Genomic DNA, 22,898 nt, shown 5'->3' on the forward strand with positions numbered 1-22,898 from the left:
AGATATGTGAATTTACATTAAATGCAAATGTAAGGAGAGCCATCTTAGCAAACACACAGAGAAAGCACAACAACAAAGGATGATAGGGGATGGTTATGTATTTAAAAAAAAAAAAAAAAAAAAAAAAAGACTCGTTACCACTGCTACATTTTAAGAACCAGATTTCAGCTATTACCTGCCCTTTGCTTGCAAAGAACACAAAGGATTCCTTCAATACACAATGGTAAATCATGGAAGAAGGTATTTTATTTAGTAACAAACCAAAACAAACACACAGAGTGTGGATTTCTGTTTGGGTTTTTTTCCTGCACCACACACTGAACATAGGGAATTGCAGCTTTGTTTTTACCAAATAAATCAGATGCCTACCATCATCACGGCCAGGCTGAAAGCTGCTGCCCCTTTTCAATGAGGCAGTTTGACTGAGATGGCCAATTGGTGACGGACGCACCTCACTGTCCAGGTCTAACATGGGGCTGTGGAGCAATGAGTTACCTAGGGAGAGGGAAAAAGAAAAAGTTACAGTGATTTTACATGAAACTGTATGCTGCATGTGTAATTATAATGTAATTCAGAAGTAATATCAAGATAAAAGTTATCTAAAAAACCCCATACTTAATTTTGCTTATTCACTGTTTGTTCATCTATATTAATGCGATTCAATAATACCACTATTGACTCTTGTAGCAAAGCCAAAATCCTAAGTATAATGTGAGAAATATAATCTTTTGAATTACATTTCTTTGAATCTCTATGCTTCCCTGTTTTTAGTCTAATGAGTGTATGTGTTCTACTATTTCTTAGATGTTTGACCTCTACAGAGGTCAGGTAGACAGAATCCATCCATTATGAAGCAGACGAACTAATGGCACTGTCTGTAAAACACCCCATAGTTCTGCATATCTAAAAATACACTAAATATTTCCCAGTATATCAAATAATTTTTCTTTGGGTACCTGTCTATATGAAGGTCACTACCAGCAAGTCTTAAGCAATGATGTAATCTGATGGAGGTGGACACCCTCAAACTCATGTATGTTTTGGAAAACAATAATGCAATCAGGATCAGACCATGATGATTTTTTAATGTATTGTAGCACTGCCAATATTTCTTTTAAAATATAAATTGCTGCTTGATGCATTTTACCTTACAAATACATTTCTGAAAGTAACCATTATTTCATTGGTCAACTGAGTTGAAACAGCTAAGCTTAAATTAATCACAACTCATAGAAATATAAAACAGCTCAGGTTGGAAGGCATCTCAAAAAATCATATGGTCCAACCTTCTGTGGGAAAGGGAGCCTAGACGAGAGTACCTAGCACTGTGCTCAGTTGCATCTTGAAAACCTCCACTGAGAGGAATTCTAACCTGGAAAGGTTACTTCAGTGATGTATTATTCTCACAGTGAGAAACTTTCTTTCTCATATCGAGATGAAACCTATCCTGGTAATTCATGCTGAATTTTGTTGTGAGAGTCTCAGCATTTGAGTTTATATTGCTTGATCTTTTCCATCAATACCTACAACCACTTAAAATAGCAGGAAGGCCACACAGTAAGACGACCAGCTGTAACACTGAACTACTTGAATTCAAGAGTAACACAAAGTAAAAAGGCTTCTAGGAATATTTATTCTGAATTTATGCTCCTGTCAGAGCAGTGCATCAGAAAATATACATCTAGTCCCTTTACTTCAAACAGCTGGGGCTTAAAGAGCAATATTAAGTATTGTGGAACTTAATTGCAAGCTTCAAATAGGTGACAGTATGGGATTTTAGTTCCTTTTGAAGTTGCTCTTTCCTTAACTCTTTTATGGCTTTAAAAGGGATTTCACTGTGGCACTGCCATTACCAAGCTGTCTGTTCTTCCATACATCTCCTTATTGTTCATACTGTAAGACACCTAAGTAAATGGATGCAACTTGCTACATCTTTCATAGTCATGATGGACACACTGCATTAACTCACCTGGTGACAACATACATGCTATCTTTAGCCTGTATTATCATTCTGTTCACTACTTAACTCCCACATCACTTATTAAAACCAACTCAATTTTATGACACCTTTAAAATTCATGAGTTTTCAGCAATACGTAGTCTGCTGGAGTGATTTAAGTGTATGATCCACCATCACTACAGGCAAGATCTAAAATGAGTTTGAAAAAGAATTTTGGGAAAGACTTTTCCTTCTGAATGAAAGAGAAATAAGAGTAAGAAAGTAAAAAGCGAAAGCTTTCAGAAGTTTTTAAGTAGGTATGTACGCTACAAGTGCAAATAATTATGAACACACACTAAGCAACTACCTATGTGGCAGATCTGTGAGAGGCCATAGATAATTATCGTTTATTATTTAAGCACCCAAGACTTCTAAAACATATCTTAAATATTGCAAATCTGCAGCAACCAGCTTCTGTGAAAATATTCCAGCAAACTTACTGAAGTAAAAACAACAAATTGCTTCCTCTCCAGTTAAAAAAAAAACAAAGGGTTCAGTATCTTACAGAGATTCCACCCACAATCAAAATAAAATTGTATAGAAGTTCCTGAGAATTTCAAGTGTGTTATATAGTTCTTGAGCATCCACAAGAATTTGACTCAGATTCAACATATCTGCATGTTATTTGGTTGAAAAAAAATTACGTCAAGAAGACAAATCAGAATTGTCAAAGATGTTGCTAGTTAATACATACACTAAAAGAAACCCAAGGGTGCAGCAATGGCAATGCTATTTTCACAAAAACTACAATTAGAAAAAGCCATTATATGCCAACTTCCCTCTTTGATGTCTTTGCATAGAATTTAGGTTCTCACCTTTCAAACACCTTGTTAATATGAGGAATTTCTTGTAAACAGATGGTCTCTAAAAATGACAGTGCCAACTAAACCACAGAATTAAGAAAAACAGACACACTTACCAAACATCTCAATGTGAATTAGTTCAATTAAAACCATTTGCTCGAGGTAGCTGAAAAACTGAAAATTCTGTATTGCTGCTGATACACTAACCCCATGCTGTCTAAATGGTTTATATATTCACCAGTAACAGAAAACACATGAAGAATACTCTCTTGTTCCACCAGAAAAACCACATCATCAGTTTGCAGCCATACCAGGAAAAGAAAGTTTAACATGAACTAATTTCTTAATTGGTTGTCTAGCATTACAAGCAAGTATAACACAGCAGCAGGGAACTACAACAGCTCATACACCCTCAGGACTAATAAACATCTGGACTACATTAGCAAAGCTGATCTTGCTTTCACCCTACCAGAAGATAGCGCTTGAAGACTGCACACTAACTCAAATGTCTTGTAAAAAACTCAGAGCTAACTTACAAGTAATTTTTCTCCCCTCCCAACTAGTTCCCTCTTCGGAGCCAGCACCTTAAATTTAGCATAATGTAATGACAATGAATTAATGCTAGTATGGACTGTAGACAATAATATTTATAAACCTAAAGAAACTATCCAAATAATAATTTACTGCCCATTCATTAATCGATTTGTGTACAGTTTCTACATTCCTCGACCCTGAATATAGGATGGAAAGGGCCTAAAATTTCAAGAAATTAACTTTTTATTGCGCTAACAGGTTTCAAGATGTTGCATAAACAGCAAGAACAACAAATTCCTGGCAGACCTTAATTTTAAAAAAAATATACTGCATCTTTGAAGCTACAGAAGTATTTTTTCCAAAATACAGCATCTACACAGAGCATATCTGTCAGCGACTCCAGTGCCAAGTATATATTTAACCAAGGAAACACAGGAAAAATAAATGTACTGCATTCTCCTCTTCTACCTAACAGTCATGACAAGCCAGAAGTATAATTAAAGCCTTATTAAATTTACCACTGTAAAATCACAAGATAAAATAAAAAGGTCGGAGGATCTTACCATTGCTCTACTTTTCTTTTTTAAAAGGATTTTACTGGGTTTAAACTTTTTGCGTGCAGACATTTTAAAGGTTTTTAGAATGGAATAAAACCATTGAGATTCTTAATGAAATGAAAAGAGTTCAACAGTTTTGCCAGACCTCTCCTATTCTTGTGCAGTAAGATTTCATCAAAAAGACGATTAAAAAAAAAAAAAAAGTGCAATGCTTTTGAAGATAATTTATTGAATTTGTGCTTTCACTTTCTGTTAATCAAAAGTCACCTGTGGTGACCCCTCCTTACAGGTTTATTCTGAGTTTATCAATACTGGAGTTGCTACAAAGTACTGGAGTGCCTACAGTACCCATGGTTCATGTATCTAACTCTACTCCACTTTTTGAGGTGTTACCTGCACACAGCATGTTGCAGCCTCAGTGAAAAAGACAACTGACACGAAGTTTGCTTAAAATAGATTTTTCCAAAGAAGTCAATTATTTCAGTTCTTAAAAGCAGCTTTCTTATTTCTAAACTACTTCCAAACTGAGTGTAAAAACTGCAGCAACATCCACTGCTCCACACCTCTGCTTGCCTTTTTCCCCTTTGCAGTTCTGACAGGCGGAGAGGGTGGGAGTCACTGATCTCTCACCTCCCTTCTCTAATCCATCCTCAGCTGCTCTGCAATTCTGCCAGCTCGGTGCAGCACCTACGTGAGATTCAGCTAGAGTTTTTTTTACTGGTTGGTCAGGGTGAAATACAGTGCCAGTTCTTTTTGTGGTCACAAAGACAATTGTTAACAAGTAACTGATCTCAGGCTGAGCAGTTTTCCAGCGTGATTTTCCGTGGTAAATCAAACTTCAGGCACTGCAAAGCCCCTGCATGCATAGGAGTAAGATTAAATTAAAAAAAAAAAAAAAAAAAAAAAAAAAAAGACGACTACAGATGTACAACCAGGTGAATACAGCTACTGTATTCTTTCATCCATTATGTATTTTACAGTGCATTTTCTCACAGGCTACAATAGTGAGGGAAGGCTGATCTATAGCCTTCAGACTCTCTGAAGGGCGGCAGACTTCCTTACCACCCTTAAACACCTTTGAACATTTTTTCCTGTGCACAGCGGGCCCTTGTCCTGTGCTACAGCCTGACCACCCACTGTTGCTTGTTGACCAAACACACAGTGCCTGGAGTCTGCACCGACACAACCAGGATAAGTTTCCTTTCAAGGATACCGCATTGAGAATTTCAATTTGTCTAGGCAAGAAATTAGGCGAGCAGGAGAAATTACTGAAAAATTAACGTGCTCAACAGATGAATGACCACATTTTATTCTTTTTTTTTTTTTTTTTTTTTTGAGTACTTTTTCTTCCTAACCTAATAGTTATTAGGAATCTGACATTTTTAAATGATTAAGAAGAAAATGGGTTGTATCGCAAGCAAAGCGATGAGTGTGGAAGATTAAAATTGCTGCACTTTATGGAAAAAAACTTTTTGGAATACCTCTGAAAATGAATGTTTTTAAATCTCGAGGCTACTGTTCATTATACTAAATATATTTATAATGAAATTATTTTTCAGTGCACCACTAAGAGTAATTGCTCTATTTTCTAGTGGTGTTCTAAGTATTTCACAGCCTAGGGATAAGCCTTCCTGTCAGTCCTGCAGACTGAAAGGAGCTAAAAGCTTCAAGTTCAGCATATAAATATAAATGACATCATTTTACTAGCACTAGGCTCCAATGGACATTAGGATCATCAGCAATTTTGAAAACAACCTGCTTTTACTCAATTGCCCAAATAAGGGATTAAAAGACTAGAACAGACACCGAGGTAAAATTCTGGCGAGACAAGAGTTTCACATTATCTTAAGTAGTACTAAATATTTTCAATTCTCATTTTAAACTACCTGAGCTGCTTTGTAATCACAGTATTTACTGCCTGCTTTTAAATCACAATATTTACCGTCTTTTTAATACTACAAATATTATTTCAAGTATTATATAAAATAAGAAATCCCCCTGCACTTCTAAGCATGTCAGATTCAACAAAAATTTTTAAATGACAGCAAAGTTACAGATACAGATGGTAAAAGAGGAAAAAAAAATGCAGTGTCAAATTTGGTACTGATAATTTTTTATTTTTTTTTTTTTCAAATTAATAACCCATTAAGGGTTTGCTTGACATCTGCTGTCAAAAGGGTATTTCTGCTATGGACAGGGGATGTGGTTTAGACATGAAATGGCTCCCAGCTGCAAGAAGTCTTCTTCCAGATGTACAGTAAGCAAAGGCAATGGAAGAGAACCAGCTGCTAGGATAACAAATTGAAAAGGCCCTTTTGACACAAGCCTTGGCGGAGTGTCTGATCTAACAAAGATGGATCATTCATTGCAAGGTGAATAGAATCTCAGTGTGGCACAGAAGAAAGAGCAAGCATCCATCTCTCTCCTTCCCACTATGTACAGCTGCTGTTACTCTGGCACAGAAAAACCCTGCATACTTTTTTTTACAATGTGTGGAAAGCTGTGCATTACATTCTGTATGATGCAAGAATATTTATTTTTTTTCCAGCAATAAAACGTACAACAAAAATCACAATGACCAAACCAGTATACTCCAGTTTTGAGAGCCATCTCCACATTGGGAACTTTAATATTTCCTAAAAGTAACAGTTGTAGAACTGTGCTAGTGTTTCAATTACAGTTTCAATTCCTAAAGGATATTAACAGATAACTTATTTGCAGTAATGTTCCATAGTGCCTCAGAAAAACCTCTTAATAAATGAAGTCTTTAGTTGGTTTGATGTTTACTGAATTACAGTCCTTATTCATTTTACCTCAAAGGATCATGAAACCTACTAAGCCAATATTAAAGTCTAAGCAAATAACCACTGGCCACACAGAAAACAGTCTTAACCTCCATGGCTTCTTTCCCTGATCCTCATGTTAAGAATCTCATTGCTTAACTCATTTTGGCTATCTGCCCAGTGCCCTAGGCAAATTTTAAACCAAGCCTCATTTATTTACATTTATTTTTGTGTCATTTTACGTCATTTTATCCCCCACGCTTCCTGCATAAACCATAGTGGAAAACAACAATTATGCCCTAATAATAGGAGAATTGCCAAGTCAGGTTACAAATAAGCGAAGTCTTAATTGAGGGAAACCATTTACTATCCAGGTACCAGGTCTGAAAGTCCCCAGACTTGTACAAATCATAAGTTCAAAGTTCAGAATAAGCAATTCAGACTTTAGCCAACACCAGACATAAACTTCCAGCACAATTCAGTTTATTATTCAGTTATATCTTGCTAGAGATTTCAGAAATACTGTTCCAAGTGAGCATTCACCATGTTAATTTTTATATCCATAGCCTTCAAAAAAAGCTTTTTCCTGTCTATTCAGTCCCATGCATCTCCATGTCTACATACTGAGTAACAGCAGCAAACTGGCTCTGCCTGCTTCAAATCCTTCCAGGGGGGAGCAACAGTAGGATACAATGAGATTTACAAAATGAATCCATCAATGCTTCATTAAGTAACTTCATAACCATACAAAAAAAAAAGTTTCAAAAAAATCAATGACAGAGCACAACTGCTGATTTCATTGGTAAAGCAGATAACTATTAGTAGGAAACACAAAAAAGTAAATAAATCTGTATATGTACAAGCATTATTATGTCAGGTGAGCTGGAGGTCCAACCAGTTCCACATGGGTCGTGTAACTACAGCTGAACTTTTAATAGAAGATTCTGACCATCAGAGAAGCTGGAGAAAGCCTTAATAGAAGAACATGAGCCACAGAGCTTTGTGATTTGTGTATCCCTTGTGCTGCCTCATGCTCCCACTATGACTTTGGCTACGCTGTTTGGTCTCTTTGTCCTGGCTGCTCATACTTAGAATACTTCAGAGCAGAAGAATTTTGGTCTGCTGTCGTGCATGCATATTCACTCACTCCTTAAACCATGTGGGCTTGGATTCCAACAGTTTCACATAATTTGAACGTAATTTGCCTGTATTTTTTTTGCCTCACAAATGAGGAAGGTCTGCTATGGTTATACACAGCAAGAAGTAGGTTAAAGGCAATGATGGGTGAGTAGCAACAGCCAAGTCTGAGCACACAATAAAACATTAATCTACGTAGGTCAGGACTAATCAGCAAACCAACAGGGTTGTTTAAGACTGAGGGGAAACGGTACATTAATACACGCACAGGGATATTCCTCAAAGGAAATACACTCCAAAATGCTGATACGACTACTTCATACACAGGCCTTGAGAAACTTAACCATCCTACTTGTACCTGTTGAAATATATGCAACCAATTAGCTAATGATCAGACTACTGCTTCTTTTACAATTAATAACTGCCTATTAAAAGCTGAAGGAAATATCGAATTGAGTAATTTGCTGTTGGCAGTTGTCAGCCCTTAAGCTGCCAAATAATCTGACAAAGTTTAGCACAGCTTAATATATCTTCCAGTTTTTGGAGATAAAACAACACAAGTTGGATTAACTGAAAACAGACAGGTTTTGAAATACACAGAATGCCCTTCTAATCCCTGAAACAAATTCCAAAAGAGACCTAAAGACCATTACAGCCTTGTAAATGTGCCACAGAGTCTTCATCAGAGACTGTACTATGCTATGATAATTTACAGTTCTAGGACATGCTTATAATTGCAGAGTACGTCTACAAAATTAGTAAATCTCTAGTAATAAACAGGCTCTTCAAAAAAAACCAAAAACTTTTCACGTGATAGCACTAGTGAGAGTGAAGGATTTACATTTAGATGAAAAACATGTACTTAGATATGAAACCAAAATAAATGTTATTTAAATACAACTCTAATATGCAATTTTCTGATAGCACCTTGTATCACCTTAGCATGCATCTTAGTTCACTGTACTCTTCAACTACGCCTAGAAAACCCTTGCAAGTACATTTATTAACAAATGAGCAATCATCAGGCAAAGATAAGGAACCCATGGAGACACAGGAAAGTAGATCTAGTTCTTATCAATACTGGGGATTTGTCTTGGCTTCCTTTACTAGAGGCCTGGGTGAGATGATACATCACCAAATCTCTTAAAGATGATAGAAAATAATATTTTTTTATACACACAAAAAAATTATTTTAGTTTTAATAATTAAAGGGTGAACCTCCTAGTAGTCTGGAGACCACTGGAACAATTTTGTCCCACTGAGTACACCATTGGCTTGCCATATCATTGACTTAATTATGAGTAAGTTCTCAGAATTCATTTATGTTTGGCACAAACTTAGTTGAAACTTGAAAAATTGTCTGCAAATGCAAAAACATATATTCTGCTACTGAGGTTTTGAGTTTACTACACTGACTCAGTCAGTTTGAACCCACAGATTCACAGCAGAACTAAGCAAAGAATAGCCAGAAATTTTTGCTATGTTCAAGGTAAGGCTAAAATTGCTGTCTGTTGATTCCAGTGTCCACCATATGAAGACTGCCATCTCCTAGAAGCAATGTCTATTATCTCTGTTGAGAAGGGAAAACTAGAAAAAGATTTCATGCTCTTTTCATTACAGTATCAATCGTATGGCCCACCACTTCCTCCCAATGCTTGATAGGCAAAATCTTTCTTTGAAGCATGTTTTAAGTGGAGGACTCTAATGCTTGCAAATTTATTACTATTTTCTCCTAAAAATAGACTGTGAATTTATGACCATATAAACCTCATTTCTGACCTATTTAGGTTGATTAGATTTCTCAAAGGCTTGCATAGCCAATTTGATACCTATGAGTCAAAGCCCACTTTTCCTGTTTGAAAAACATACATCTATTAAAGAAGATTAAAATACATTCTGTGTGTCTGATCACAATCAGCATTGGTTTACTTGGCAGTTAGTACCAATTCTTCCAAGTTTTCTTTTTTCTTTCTGTCTAATGTATGCCAAAATTAAAGATCTATGGAAAGGAAAAACCACATTTAGCAATCTTCCTTTGTCCTACTAAGTGAGAAATTCCATCCGCTAGGATCAATCCTTGATTATTTTACAATCTGTACAAAAACTATCATAGTAAGGACCACATAAAAGGCTAGAAGAAAACTATTTAAATTTACTGAACTTAATAAATGTGATAATACATTAACATTTGTTCCATACATACACTATTAACTTTTCATACATACATTTACTGGGAATTTAAGTTATTTAAATTCCCTCTTCTGTGAGCCAAACAAAGCTGCTAACATTACAGCTCCTTTGATATTAAGGCTGAGATAAGGAGGGGTTTTTTGCAAGAAACACATGAAGCAGTTTGAGGTTTTCAAGACAAGGAATTTAGATACATTTGCCATCCATTTACTGGAGCACAAGCATTACAATAATAAACACTAACACTAAACATGGGAGTTACCTATAAATCCAGAGAGCTGAGATTCCAATATGCCTCCTCATTTCAGAAATAGAAGCAAATTCAATCAGACTACTCAAGAAGCAAGGCACTACTTGTCATTTTCTAAATTAAAATCTCATGTTCAGATTTTACTACTAGAAATGGCCTCCCACCTATTCCCTACTGAAAATGAAAGAGAAAGATGATCTTAACTGGCAGCTAAGTTGAGCAACACCTATGAGCACACATTTCTTTGAGGAGCAACACTGATAAACACAAAGCCAGAATGAGACGAAGTATTCTTATTTGTCTCAATGTAACACCATCTAAATATCTTATTTGCCCAACACACAGGCCTGTGACTGGACATTGTCACCTGGATTTGGAAACTGCACATGAACAAAGAACAAGAGAATAACATGTTATAATGCACTGCATATCAAGAAATCACACATTATTCCACTATACCCCAGTGCCCTGCATATCCATATATTAACAGCATATCTTGTGACAAAGAAAGCCAACTGGCATATTCAGACAACAATCCAAACTTCATGTGACCCCAAAGAAGTATTTTGAGAGGACAGTAAACTTCAGATAAATGATTGAAATTTAATTCTTTTCCCATGTAAAGAACTTAGAAGTTATAATTAAAACAAAAAGAAAACTCCAACTGCTGCTTTGTTTTTATAATAGAATAAAGAAAAAAATACAAATCAGTATTCAGCTTTCTAAAAAGCTATCAAAATTGATGGGGGGGGAAAAACCCCAAACCCCAAATATCATTTGTACACTAAAACTTGTCAAATAAAGGGCAATGCCAAATTCCTAAGTGTCAAATATATATAAAACAAAAATATATTCTTGCCTTTTTGTTCTTTGACATAGCTCTCCTTACAGTTGTGCATGAGCTGCAGAATCCACTGATGTTGAGCACCAATGCACTGCCAAGCAGGGTCCCCAGGCGCATGAAGATCAGAAAGATATCTGTAAAACCCAGTCCAAAAATCACAGCTCTGACTTGACACACTGGAGGGCTCATTTAAACAGACCAATGATGTACTTAGAAATGCTTTTTTTCCCACATAATTGTAAAAATCCAAGAATAGCTGTAAAGATACACTCATATGGAATGCAAACACAAGCTTTGCATTCTCCCTTTCTCATTTAGTTAAGACAAATTCTATCAAAAACTTGTAGAAAAAATTCCCAAACACACATATATTTAATATCACATTAATATGCATTTCAGGTCTGCCTCTAGTAAAATACTTGGAAACCAAGGTCTTTATCTGCCAAGGCTGTAGTTTACTACTTCACGTTTCACTTGGAATCAGTGATGACATCTCAAGCACATAAAATATGGTATTTTTCTTCCCACAGAGTATGTCCTGATTGTATCATCATGTAACCTTAACAAGTAAGTACAGAATGAATTAATTTTTGGCAGCTCATTAATTTAATGTACACATGCACAAATAAATGTAAACCAAGCTCCTGGCTGGTTTTGTTTTAGGTTTTGTTGTTGTTTTTTTTATTGCATTAGAATGCACACACAGTTAAGGGGAAAAAAAGGGGAGGGGCCTGGGGACAGAGATACTGAAAAGGATCAGGACTTCTAATACAAAGAAGCAAGATACCTTTTGTCTTTGGGGAGAGAGGAGTACTACAAAGCCACTGCTGTGGTTTCAAAGAGAACACAGAAGTAATATAGTCTTAACGCATGGCATTCAAGACTATCTGCCAACAGTACTTTTAAGAGTATTTTCAAAAAAGTAGTAGCTGCTCTACTATCTAATGTGCTCCATTACATTTTCCATTAAGGAGGCTCAGGACAGATTTAAAAATTCAAGATGCTCAAGGTGAAGTACACTGATTTATTATCTTACACAGCGCAGGGAATGCTTAACTCCTTCACAAAAGCTCTATTACTACCATAATACCCAATGTTAATTAGAACTGTATTGGAAAATTCTGTCTTGTTTGAGAGCTGTCAGCTGTACTTGAACAAAAAATAAACTGTTAGGTCAGATTGGTTGGATGTACCATACGCAACCAACCATTTTGACAAGGTGAGAATTCTAAATTCTGAGCTCCAGTCCTTCCTTAGTGTTAAAGGGACTTTAGTCTTTGCTTAGACACAAAAGAAGTAAAAAAAGTATTACCCCTGACCTTGGATAAAACCTTGGATTTGTTTGGCTGTTAAGTGATATGGTAAACTGTTTCTGAACAGTATAAAATAATTATCACTGTAAATAACATAATAAAATGAGAGGAAAATATTAATTGAAGCCTAATTAAAAAGTTAAACATTTAATATCTAAGGGGGAGAAAACCACAGTATTTCAGGGATTGGCCATTCTTAGACATTGGAGACATAAACACCAAACATACAAAGAAAGTAAAGAACCTCATAAAAATAGCAGGGTTTATCTATATAATTTTACAATTAGGATTTTGCTAATTTCTTTTTAGCTGAAGTGCTCTGATGAAAGCTTTCTTCACAGTTTGTCTCCAGAAAATTTACAGTAGTAGAACCACATTAGCATTTCTAGAGTAGTGAAACTAATTTAATTATTTTTTATAATAGAATTATTATATTAGTGAAACTAATTTAACTAGTTTAACCAACTTTGTATGTTGGTATTCTGTTAATTCATTATAACTAAATTATTCCATATTTGTCTACTCCCTGCTTTCCTTCAGTATAGTGTCACGCATATGGTAGTTACATGAACATGAATCTCCTTTAACACGGGGTGGGATATTTTTAAAGATTCGCTACTTCAAGGTAAGGGGCTAGAAAAAGACCAAATATTAAAAAACCCAAACAAACAAACAAAAAAAAACCCTCAAAACCAAACCCCAGAATTCAACACACAGCTCTGATGCTTCCAAAGAATCCTGAGAAGAGGCCATAAGACTTGGCTAAGATAAAGAAGCTGCTCTTCAAGTCTTTTGAGCCTGACATAGAAAGGAAACAGTTGTGCCTTCCTCAGAGACACAAAACACTTAACTACTCACCTCAAAAAGGCAACTCCAATAAACAGGAAATATTTAGAAAGTACCCAGAAGAATGAGAGGCACTCTACATAAATGTATGATAGTTTCTGTCCTCAAATGAACATAACTAAAAGGAATATAGGACACCTTTACTGCACTTGGTGCTGTGTGACTGGGCCTGATGAGCACACAAAACACCAAAGACCTCACAGAGGTGTCAGAATTTTAAAAACACAGTGTGCTTGGGCTACCTTTTTTAAGAAAAAAAAACATTAAGAATGTCCAAGACAGAATAGGAGCCCTACTAACATCCAAACCTCACAAGTTTTCTAGGTAAAGCCATCAAATGATTCAGAAAACTCCTAAGTTTGGCTTCAAGGACTGAAAGCAGGTTAAGGTCTACTAGTACAAAAAGGTCCAACCAACTCATGTCAGTATGCCTGTAACAGACATCAGCTTTGTGAATAACAGAAGATCTAGAAACTTTAATGAAAACTGGGGAACTGGTTCATGCTCATGAAACAGAGGAATTACATTATTTATACTGAGAAATAAAAGAACCAATATAAAATTTAAATAACAGTTTGGATTGCCCCCTCCTGCCCCCCCCACTATCTGACTCAGGAGGATTCAAATATAACACCAAGTCAAGTTGAAGTGTAAGGCAAATTAATTTATTATTTTTTTAATTTATTATTAATCTCATTTATTATGAGCTCTGCAACTCAATGAGTGCAATGATTCAGACACAGCTTGCAATATGATGGTTTAGAGGAAGCAAAAGAATCTAAACACATCTAAAGGTTTTAAACAAGTTAATTCCATCTCAATTATCCCTCATTAAACAGTTTTCATTCAAGAACTGTTTTTCAGTCACTCAATAAACAATCAAGAACAATATTTTGCCACTCTTTATATATAAGCATAAAATCTCAAAATACTCTACATACAATTTTAAAATTAATATTTAAACCATAAACAGCATTTAAATTACCCTATTTAAGAAACAGATATAAATACACGTGTAACACTGAATGTCTGATGAAGACAATACTCAAATGATTACCTTATATAACGCTTCTGATCATGTAATGTTGATGGAGTTTCAAGCAGCTTATCTAGCAGAAGTTCTCTCAAAGATTCAATTCTGGTTTCGACTTCAGCATAATCTGGAAGTAGAGAGAGCAAATAAATTGAATTTTGCCTTCACTTGCCTTCAGCAGTTGTATGAAGTGAAAATTACGTTATTTTCCTAGGACATCAGGCACTTCCGGAGCTAATGTGGAAATCAATAAAACTCATTTTGTAACAAACCACATATGAACAATTTGTATATGACATTTCTAGAAAAACAGACAATTGAAGTCTTTTCAACAACATGCCAGTGAGACATACCCTAAGTCACATTTTAATTGCTGTAACCTTTTTTTTATGTTCAGTAATACCGAGTCTTAATAAATATTTGTCTGTGATTTAACATTTTATATTTCACAAAATATGTACCTCACTCAGAAAAATTGCTGGAAATATTGCTTGAAGTCTTGAAGCAATTTCAAGTTATTGTTTCCTGTAAATCCATTATTTTTATGGATTAAAAATTGATATAAATCCCACAAAGCTACTAGGTGCTTTTCAGACTTCAAGTTAAAAAAAAAAAAAAAAAAAAAAAAAAAAAAAAAAAAAAAGAGTAAATAACAAAACCCGTGTCTTACATTTTTTGAATACTTGAACCTCTGTCTTTCCAAAGAGTGACTTGGCTTTTTCGTAGTCATTAATAACCACATCATAATCGCCCTTAAACAAGAAACACAAAAAGAATTAAAAAACATTTGTATTTGTCAAGAAAAAGGTAACAGGCTAATTTCAGCAAACTGTAAAGTATTTTTAGGGAATTATACCTTCTGGATATTTCTTTCAATATTTAAGGGAAGGTTGAAAAGAAACTTAAAACGCTGAAGAACATTAAGCGCGTTTCTTGTTGAATCAGCTTTGTCCTTGCGACCCAGCACTTCTTGGAATAAGGTATCTGCTGTGTTACTGGCTCCTATTTTAAAAATGGATGAAAATAAGAAAAAGTAGAGTAAGTAATCAGTTCAAATGACATACAGATTTTGCTCATTTTAATGAGCCATTCAAGTCTTTTTCAGAGCAAACGAGTAGCTATCGCTCAATTTTTATACTTTTTTTCTTCATCCATGTTAACATTTTACAACTGGTGAAATACTATTTCAAATGAACCACTTAGCATTTTAATGTGGTAAGGTCCCTGTGCAATTAAAAACAATCACTCTTTCCTACTTCAAATGCTTAACTTTGCTGCAGATATTTTATAGTTTGCTTTGGCTCCAGATCTACATTTTACAACTAAATTATGCATCTCAGGATATGGAAAAAGTCATAGAAAGTCTTCTTTTTAGAAAACTGTGATTTCATTATGTTATTTAACAATGGCTTTAAGAGTTACCTGGGTTTTGCAAACAATGCTTTTTGGCTTGTTTTCAAATTAAGTGTTAAATTTATTAACAATATTGATATTTAAGTGAGTTTCTTAAAGGTACCAATGACTAAAATCAAAGACAATGGCATGAGTTTAAAAAGTCAATTTTGTAATAAAGGTAATTTCCTAACAGAGAGCAATAGAATTTCATTTATAATAGGGAAAATTTACATTGCATGTGAATATTTGCATTTTTCAACTCCTTTTAAAGTAACCAAAAAAAGAGAAGTGTGGAATTTTTTTTTTAGTCTTTTTGATCGTTGCATGTTTAAGTTTCTACATTATCTGGTCTAGTGACTATACTTTAAGCAAAGATGAAAAAAAATTACATCAGTCTCGCTGGGTGGCTTGCATGCCATTTTCTCTAGTCAACACTGTGGGTGGCCTGCTCATGTTAAAAGTAGTCTTTGTAAAATAATTGTTGTATCTAAATAATGTTTAAACTTTGTTGAAATTTTGAAGCCTTGATGTAAAAAGTTTTGTCAGGATAGCTATTTCTACTGCATACTATTTAGCACAGAATACTTTAATCCATTAAGGAGAAATACATAATGAAAACAGCTAGCTGGACATTTAAATACAGACCACTGATAAAGTATGAATTTTCTCCTGAGGCTATAATAAATGCTTGTTTGATAAATCCTTCTAGTAAGTAACATTTGTTTTGTTTCAATTCTTATGCGTCTTGCCCATTATTTTAACAGCCAAGAAGTAATGTACTATATCTGGGAATTAAAGTTTTATTCACAAAGTTTCTCTTTTTTATTCCACACAAATGTTTTTAAAAGGTAATTGATAACTGCAGGAATAGCACATTGATTTCCATCTTTAGTTTAAAACTACATGATTTCATCTCTTCAGAACTGCTGTGGAAATCCTCAGTTGAGGTAAATTATTTTACTTTTTTCCTATGGGCATTTTTTCCCTTTATAGAAATTGAAATATATCAAATTGATTATCAGTGTCTTAATGAAATTCAATACTTCATGCAAAACAGGTTTGTCTTTTTAGACTTAAAAAAAATATTTTAAGTTATCTTCTCTTCTCACCCCTGCAAATCTTTTTCTGCATTAACAATCCTGAACTTCTGATTACCGATTAATAACCTAAGCCTAAATAGTAAAGTCCATGGATAAAAATTCAGGTCCTATACTGACTAACTATGTTATCAAAATAGATGATTCATCTTCTTTGTGCAAATGTTTTATACTTCAAAATAAATCTCTAGTTACCCAATAGTTGTTATTTCATACAGCCTGACAAAAACTTCACATAATGGAATTTCATTGACCTCCTTTAAGATACAATTCTTCATGAAATGCATTGTATTACACCATGTATTTAAAAAATTATATATTTACTTGTTTGTTTAGCAATTAAGTTTAGCAATTTAGCAAAAAAATTAAACATTTATAACTCCACCTATAACACCTTCTGTGCTTCTGTTACTATCCTATGCCATTTTAATCCAGTATTTTGGCAAAATCTTAACATTCAGATGCTCTGGAAAACATCCTTATTCTTAGGAGCTTGTAATCAAGCTCGCAACACTGATTTTTTCTCAAAATATCCACCTACAGTCCAGGAAATGTAGAATTCAACTGCAGATGTGAAGCCATTTTTGAAAGTAGGTCCTGCTACTCGTGGATTATGGAAGCTTTTCAATAGTCAGACAAGAAACAAACCTTTGATCCTAAACTACTTTGCATAATATTATTTACTCTCTTTAAATCCTTGTATTCCTGCTTCCCTGCCTCCCAACCATCATGACTTGCAAAGTACCAGGAGTAAAAGCAGCCAATTCTTTTCACAGCAGAGCCAAACTTAATACCATTCTGAAGTGGCTGGCAGAAGTTCCTCTACAGATCCAGCTTGAAAAAGACAGTCTGTGTTATCTGCATACAGATTGCAGCCACCATTTATCACAGGACATGGGGATTATATATTATAGGTAGATTTGCCTCATATTAGCGTGTGTAGGAAAATGTCACAGACTGAAATTTTGGCTTTTTTATTAAAAAAATCTGTCACACAATTTTGTCAAAGGGGAAGTGCTCCCCAAGAAAGCTGTGCTTGGTGTATGACATGGCATAAATACAGAGCACAGAGGATCGCAGTGGCAAATTTCAGCATGTTTTTCTTCCTCCTGCCCTGTGTGTATCCAACCTTGTGCACACAAAGAGACACATTGCAGTCTTCATATAGCATGTTTGAGGTTATTTGTGGGGCTTTTTGGTAATTTTTGTATTTGGAGGGGTTTCTTTTGCACCCCATGCAACAAGATGGAGGAATAACAATGTTCAAAATACACCTTTATTGTGAGAATTAATGAAGATATACAGAAAAAAGCTAGAGCTGTTAACAAAACCTCCTGCTTTCTTTGTGCTCTCTATACACACACACACACACACACACACACACACATACAGTCACTGCTTTCTTCATACAAGACAAGAAAAACAGTGAACTTCCATGTCACTTTCTTGATTTCATAAAACACACTGAGACTTTCCAACACTGAGTCAGCTATCTGCATGTCATTCCTGCTTATTGATACAGCACTAAGGGAAACATCCCTTCCTCTGTGAAAAAAATCACAATGAAACAAAGTAAAATTATCTTGGCAGAAATCCCAGAATTAAAAAAGTTACTTTTTTGATCTGATGAAACACATACCAACTGCACTAAATTCAAGCCATCTCTCAATGCAACCCTACAGCTAATAAAGAGAAACAAAAAAAGAAAGTACTGACAGCTTTTCAGTTTCTAAAAAAACAAAAAAAGCAAGCTAGTTCCATATAGTCTAAATGCCACCACATAAGTCAAAAAGATTCTGTTAATCAGCCTTGTTATTAGAACAAGTTTGTATTTGGTTTTTTTCCTCTTCTGCTCAAAATTCCTACAATGCTGGTATTTAACTTTGCTCATCCTTCTATAGTTCCAACTGTCCATACAGCTCCTCTTTTCTTTGTTTTCTTAAAATTGAGATGCCACAAGAATTCATTTAAAGTGCTTTATAGCTCTTTAATTTTGACATTTATCCTCTCTGTTATCATGAAAACCAATGAAAGTCACGGCAAAAGCTGCCAATATTTCAAAAGGTGTACTATCACTCCCTAAAATCACTAGGATAAAACATGAAAAGGCAAGAGAGACTACTCTTTTGCACTTTCTGCCATATTCCTAGGAATATGTAAAAGCTTGTTTAAAAGTCCATAGTCCATAAACAGTTGCTGCTGGAAGGACAAAACTTACTGTTCAGTACATTCTCCAGTTTTTGCGTCATGGATCCTTCTACTTTTTCCGTTCCATCCGCTTCCAGTTTTTGATGGATTGCTGGAATAAAGTGTCTAGTTAAAATGCAGAACATTTTAATAGGTGGGGATACATTACGTTAAAGTGACACTTTTAAACATTTTAAAAATTAAAAATAAAGAGTTATTTTTCTTGTTAGACATCAAAAATACAAACATGCCACACAGCAGCAGAGCCTAGTGGAAGACAGGGCTTAGAGCCAGATACTGAAGAATTTTAACCATTACACTGACACAGACTTCCTCTATCTTCTTGAACAAGACACTAATAATGCTCAAGGAAAAGATAATGTGGAGAGAATAATCCCAACTAGCTATCTTGTAGTACAAGTGTTAATTCAATTTAGTATTTTGAAAAGTAAGTATAATTCAAGCCCAAAATACTTCTGCTTTGTAATGCAAAGTTTTACACTGATCTCACCAAAACGAATTACCAATAATTAAAGGGCAGTGTCATGGGAGATTTGGATGGACCCAAAACAAGTGCTAGAACACTCCCATCACTAGTTATTTTTGTCCATAAAAATGCACTCTCAAACCACACTATTTAAAATTATCTTGTACCAACATGTTGCATTAATCACTACAAAGAAAAAGCATCACGATGCTTCTGCTCAAAACAGCATGAAAATGGAGGGGAGTTTATTTTTTCTGAAGATGCTATTTTTTGGATGTGTAAAAGTGTAGTAGCAGCATTAATTTGCTGTTTTGTTATTATTTCTTGTTCAGGAATAGAAAGATTTACCAGCATAGCTTCATTACAGTACACCACGCTGGAAATATGAACAGTGTAGATACTCATTTCTTCCACTTCCCCTCTCTTACACAGCCTTCCTTCCCTCTTCTTTGTTTATTACAACTGGCACAAATCAGTGTTTCTTTTATTACTATTATTATTTTTTTTTATTAAGAAAGTGTTCCTGTACATATGCATTCAGCATTTATAAAAGAATTATTTAAAAATATTATACTTTCAAATTTTTAACCTGTTAACCTAAACAAAATTTGTTCTATCAAATAGCCATCAGTTCCTGTTGCTTCAGATAAAATAAGGCTTCTAAAAAGCCTCCTACTGCTTCCTGATGGTTCTCAGTAGAACAATGCAGAGCTAAAACTACCCTTGAAAAGTGATGTTCAGTACTTTGAATAAAACAAGGAATATCTTTTAGTTCAAAACACAAATACAGTTTTGAAACCAGTCTCGCATTGTGCCAGCCGATCTTGCTTTGGTTTGAATGGCAAAGCAACCTCAGTCTCTCAACTGGATTTCTTTAGGATGGAACCAAATTAAAAGATGAACTCTATGAGTTTACCTAATGTGCTCCAGGAGATGCCTGGAATGCAATCCACTGTGTGATACTCAACCTGGACTGTTGGAATAGGAGCTGGAAACCTGTTTGCTGTTACTGAAGAGCTTTACTGTAAGGAACATACAATAAATAAAGATGAGGAGAAGCCAGCCCCATACGCTCCAACTAAGGCCAGAAGATTAAGTGTATTTTGTATCAATTTTGCCAATAAGTGTTTAAATTTTCTGCTAAATCAGATTATTTAAAGGCTTGCAAACTTCAGAGACTCAGTGAGCTACTAAAATAATAATGAAGAAAGTAAGCTTAGAGCTCTAAACTGTGAATAAATACTTCAGAATTTTTGCTTGAAATATACATAAAAATTCAGTCTGGCAAATAAGCCGCAGCACAGGCCTTGTGGTATACAGCAAACAATTCAGTGGTGGTTGTGTTGATTTTTATTTAATGTAAGGGAAAAAAGACAATAAAATGCCTTTGGTTCCCGTCATCAAAGAATAAATAATTTTTTTGCAATCTGAACAAAACATAAGGTTATCCATGAGGACAGAACTGTGTAGAGGAAAAACTTCTGAATTATTTCAACAATAGTAAAGAGCTGTCTATTATAAGCAAATTAATGTAGAAACACAGCATACCATTAGTGGAGCTGGTAACACATCACACTGTGAAAACCTAAAGAACCTGAAATTTGTTAATATGTCCAGTAATCATTACTCCTAAATTTTCTTTTGTCTTGTTTTTCTGCCCTGAGATTACCAGATATTTTTGCAAAGCGCATGGCAAATTTGGCTTTATTTTGCTAAGCACTGCTAATCCAAGCAAAAATTACAAAATATCAAAGTGAATGAACTATTGGTTTCAATTGCTGCCTTCTGTTTTGTTTCTGTTTTACTTTTTCAAGCTTGCTTACCAAGCACAGTGCCAAACCAAAGAAAATGGACAGACTTACCATGACACATACACACACACAAAAAAAAAAAGCAACCCAAAAAACCAAGCATGGTGCTAGGGGACGAGGTTTTATGGAAAATAAGAGACCAAAAATTATAGTATAACAACACTGTGAAGCCAGATAACTATGTTCTCCCACAGGTTTATATTTAAGCAAGTGTGTCATTTCCAGGTAGATATCTCAGAAGTATATAAGAAAACGAAGTTGACTGCTCTTCTTATGGATCCACTAAAAATTCTGGGTCAGGACCTTGGAGCTAGCCAGGATACTTCAGGGGTTTAGAATACAGGAAAGGCTACTTTCTTTTTACTGACACAGTGCCAACCCCTGGATCTTTCAAAACTAATGGTAGAAATAAGAGCAGCTTTCAAATGTTGCATGTGTTTTAAAAGCACTGTTGAAATCAAACTGGAATTAAGTAAACCAAAATTAAGCTGGTTTTATGGTTTGCAGGTAATGTACAAATCAAAATTAATAGTAGATAATTTTTGGTACACTTGCAATCAACTGCAGTATTTGGTATTTGAAAATCACAGATGCAAAACTGATCTTCTTTCTTCTGAATACTTTATTATTTTTCAAATGCAAACAAAAATAGTATCTTATCTGGAAAACACAAAGTCATTGAACATGACACACAACAGCTGCAAGCTGCCATGACTGCATCTATTTGCAGAAATTCTGCTAGTGATTACTTTACTACTTTAAACCAACTACTGATTTAAAAGAAGCTATATGAGCAGTCAGCATAAAACAGGCACATGCTTGGGCACAGGAATTTCACTGTGCACTGAGACAACATACTCAAATGAAACCATCTATATTGCTTGAGACACTGAAAAAAACCACCCCCTAGAAACTGCTATGATAGAATCTGTATGAAAGGAAAGTTTGCCTGGGCCTTATGTCAATCACGATCACATAACTTACACTTTTTTAGAGTAATTGGTCTGCCACAGAAAATGGTTGTAGACATTGCATGAAGAGGAAGCATCCACCTGAGACTAAACTACCTAGGTCATCTTTTGTCAGGTCATCTCTCTCTCAGCATACATTGCTTGTTGCAATGTCCCCATTGTTATCTAGCACTCCAGCATCAGAAAACAGGTTTTCAACATTCAACCTTAAATCAGCCTACCATTTTTTGTGATTGTGCATACATGAGAAGGCCCACAAAAAAAAGGATGACATATGTAGCACTGGTAGTGCAGTTGCTTCTTATTTAGCTTTTGTGTTCAAGAGTAGCACAGGGATACCTCAAGCCTTCAGACATAAGCTAGAAAGCTAGATGGTAAGCTTAGAGGCATCAGCTATTGCTTCATGACTACTTGGAGAAATGATCATAATTCTTAAATGGAAATAATCTACCTTGCATCTACTGTGAGGCACATATATTCATGTAAAGTGTTACTGAAGTGACTGATAGGCTGTCAGATACATGCAGCATCTTGGTTTATCCTTGCCAGCTTGTTTCCATGGCCCTGTTCTTTCTTAACCTCTTTAACAGCAGGCTGTTCTTGCCCTGCAAGGACTATATTCTAACATTTGAAGCAGGATAAGTAAGATAACATTAACAGA

General features: G+C 35.0%; 1 protein-coding gene across 6 annotated transcripts in view; it reads right to left on the reverse strand.

Annotated features, from left to right (window-relative positions):
* The window catches only part of EXOC2 (exocyst complex component 2), a 118,141-nt gene that overhangs the window by 59,129 nt on the left and 36,114 nt on the right, over positions 1–22,898 (reverse strand). For all 6 annotated transcript variants that reach the window (XM_071736556.1, XM_071736560.1, XM_071736557.1 and 3 more), the window contains 6 exons: positions 19,000–19,080; positions 15,146–15,291; positions 14,960–15,041; positions 14,314–14,416; positions 11,113–11,231; positions 370–495 (listed from right to left, as the gene is read on the reverse strand). In XM_071736556.1, coding sequence (XP_071592657.1) covers positions 370–495; positions 11,113–11,231; positions 14,314–14,416; positions 14,960–15,041; positions 15,146–15,291; positions 19,000–19,080 — 657 coding nt within the window. The remainder of the gene's footprint in view (positions 1–369; positions 496–11,112; positions 11,232–14,313; positions 14,417–14,959; positions 15,042–15,145; positions 15,292–18,999; positions 19,081–22,898) is intronic.

Source organism: Heliangelus exortis, chromosome 2 (assembly GCF_036169615.1).
Source record: "Heliangelus exortis chromosome 2, bHelExo1.hap1, whole genome shotgun sequence".
Classification (NCBI taxonomy): Eukaryota; Metazoa; Chordata; class Aves; order Apodiformes; family Trochilidae; genus Heliangelus; species Heliangelus exortis.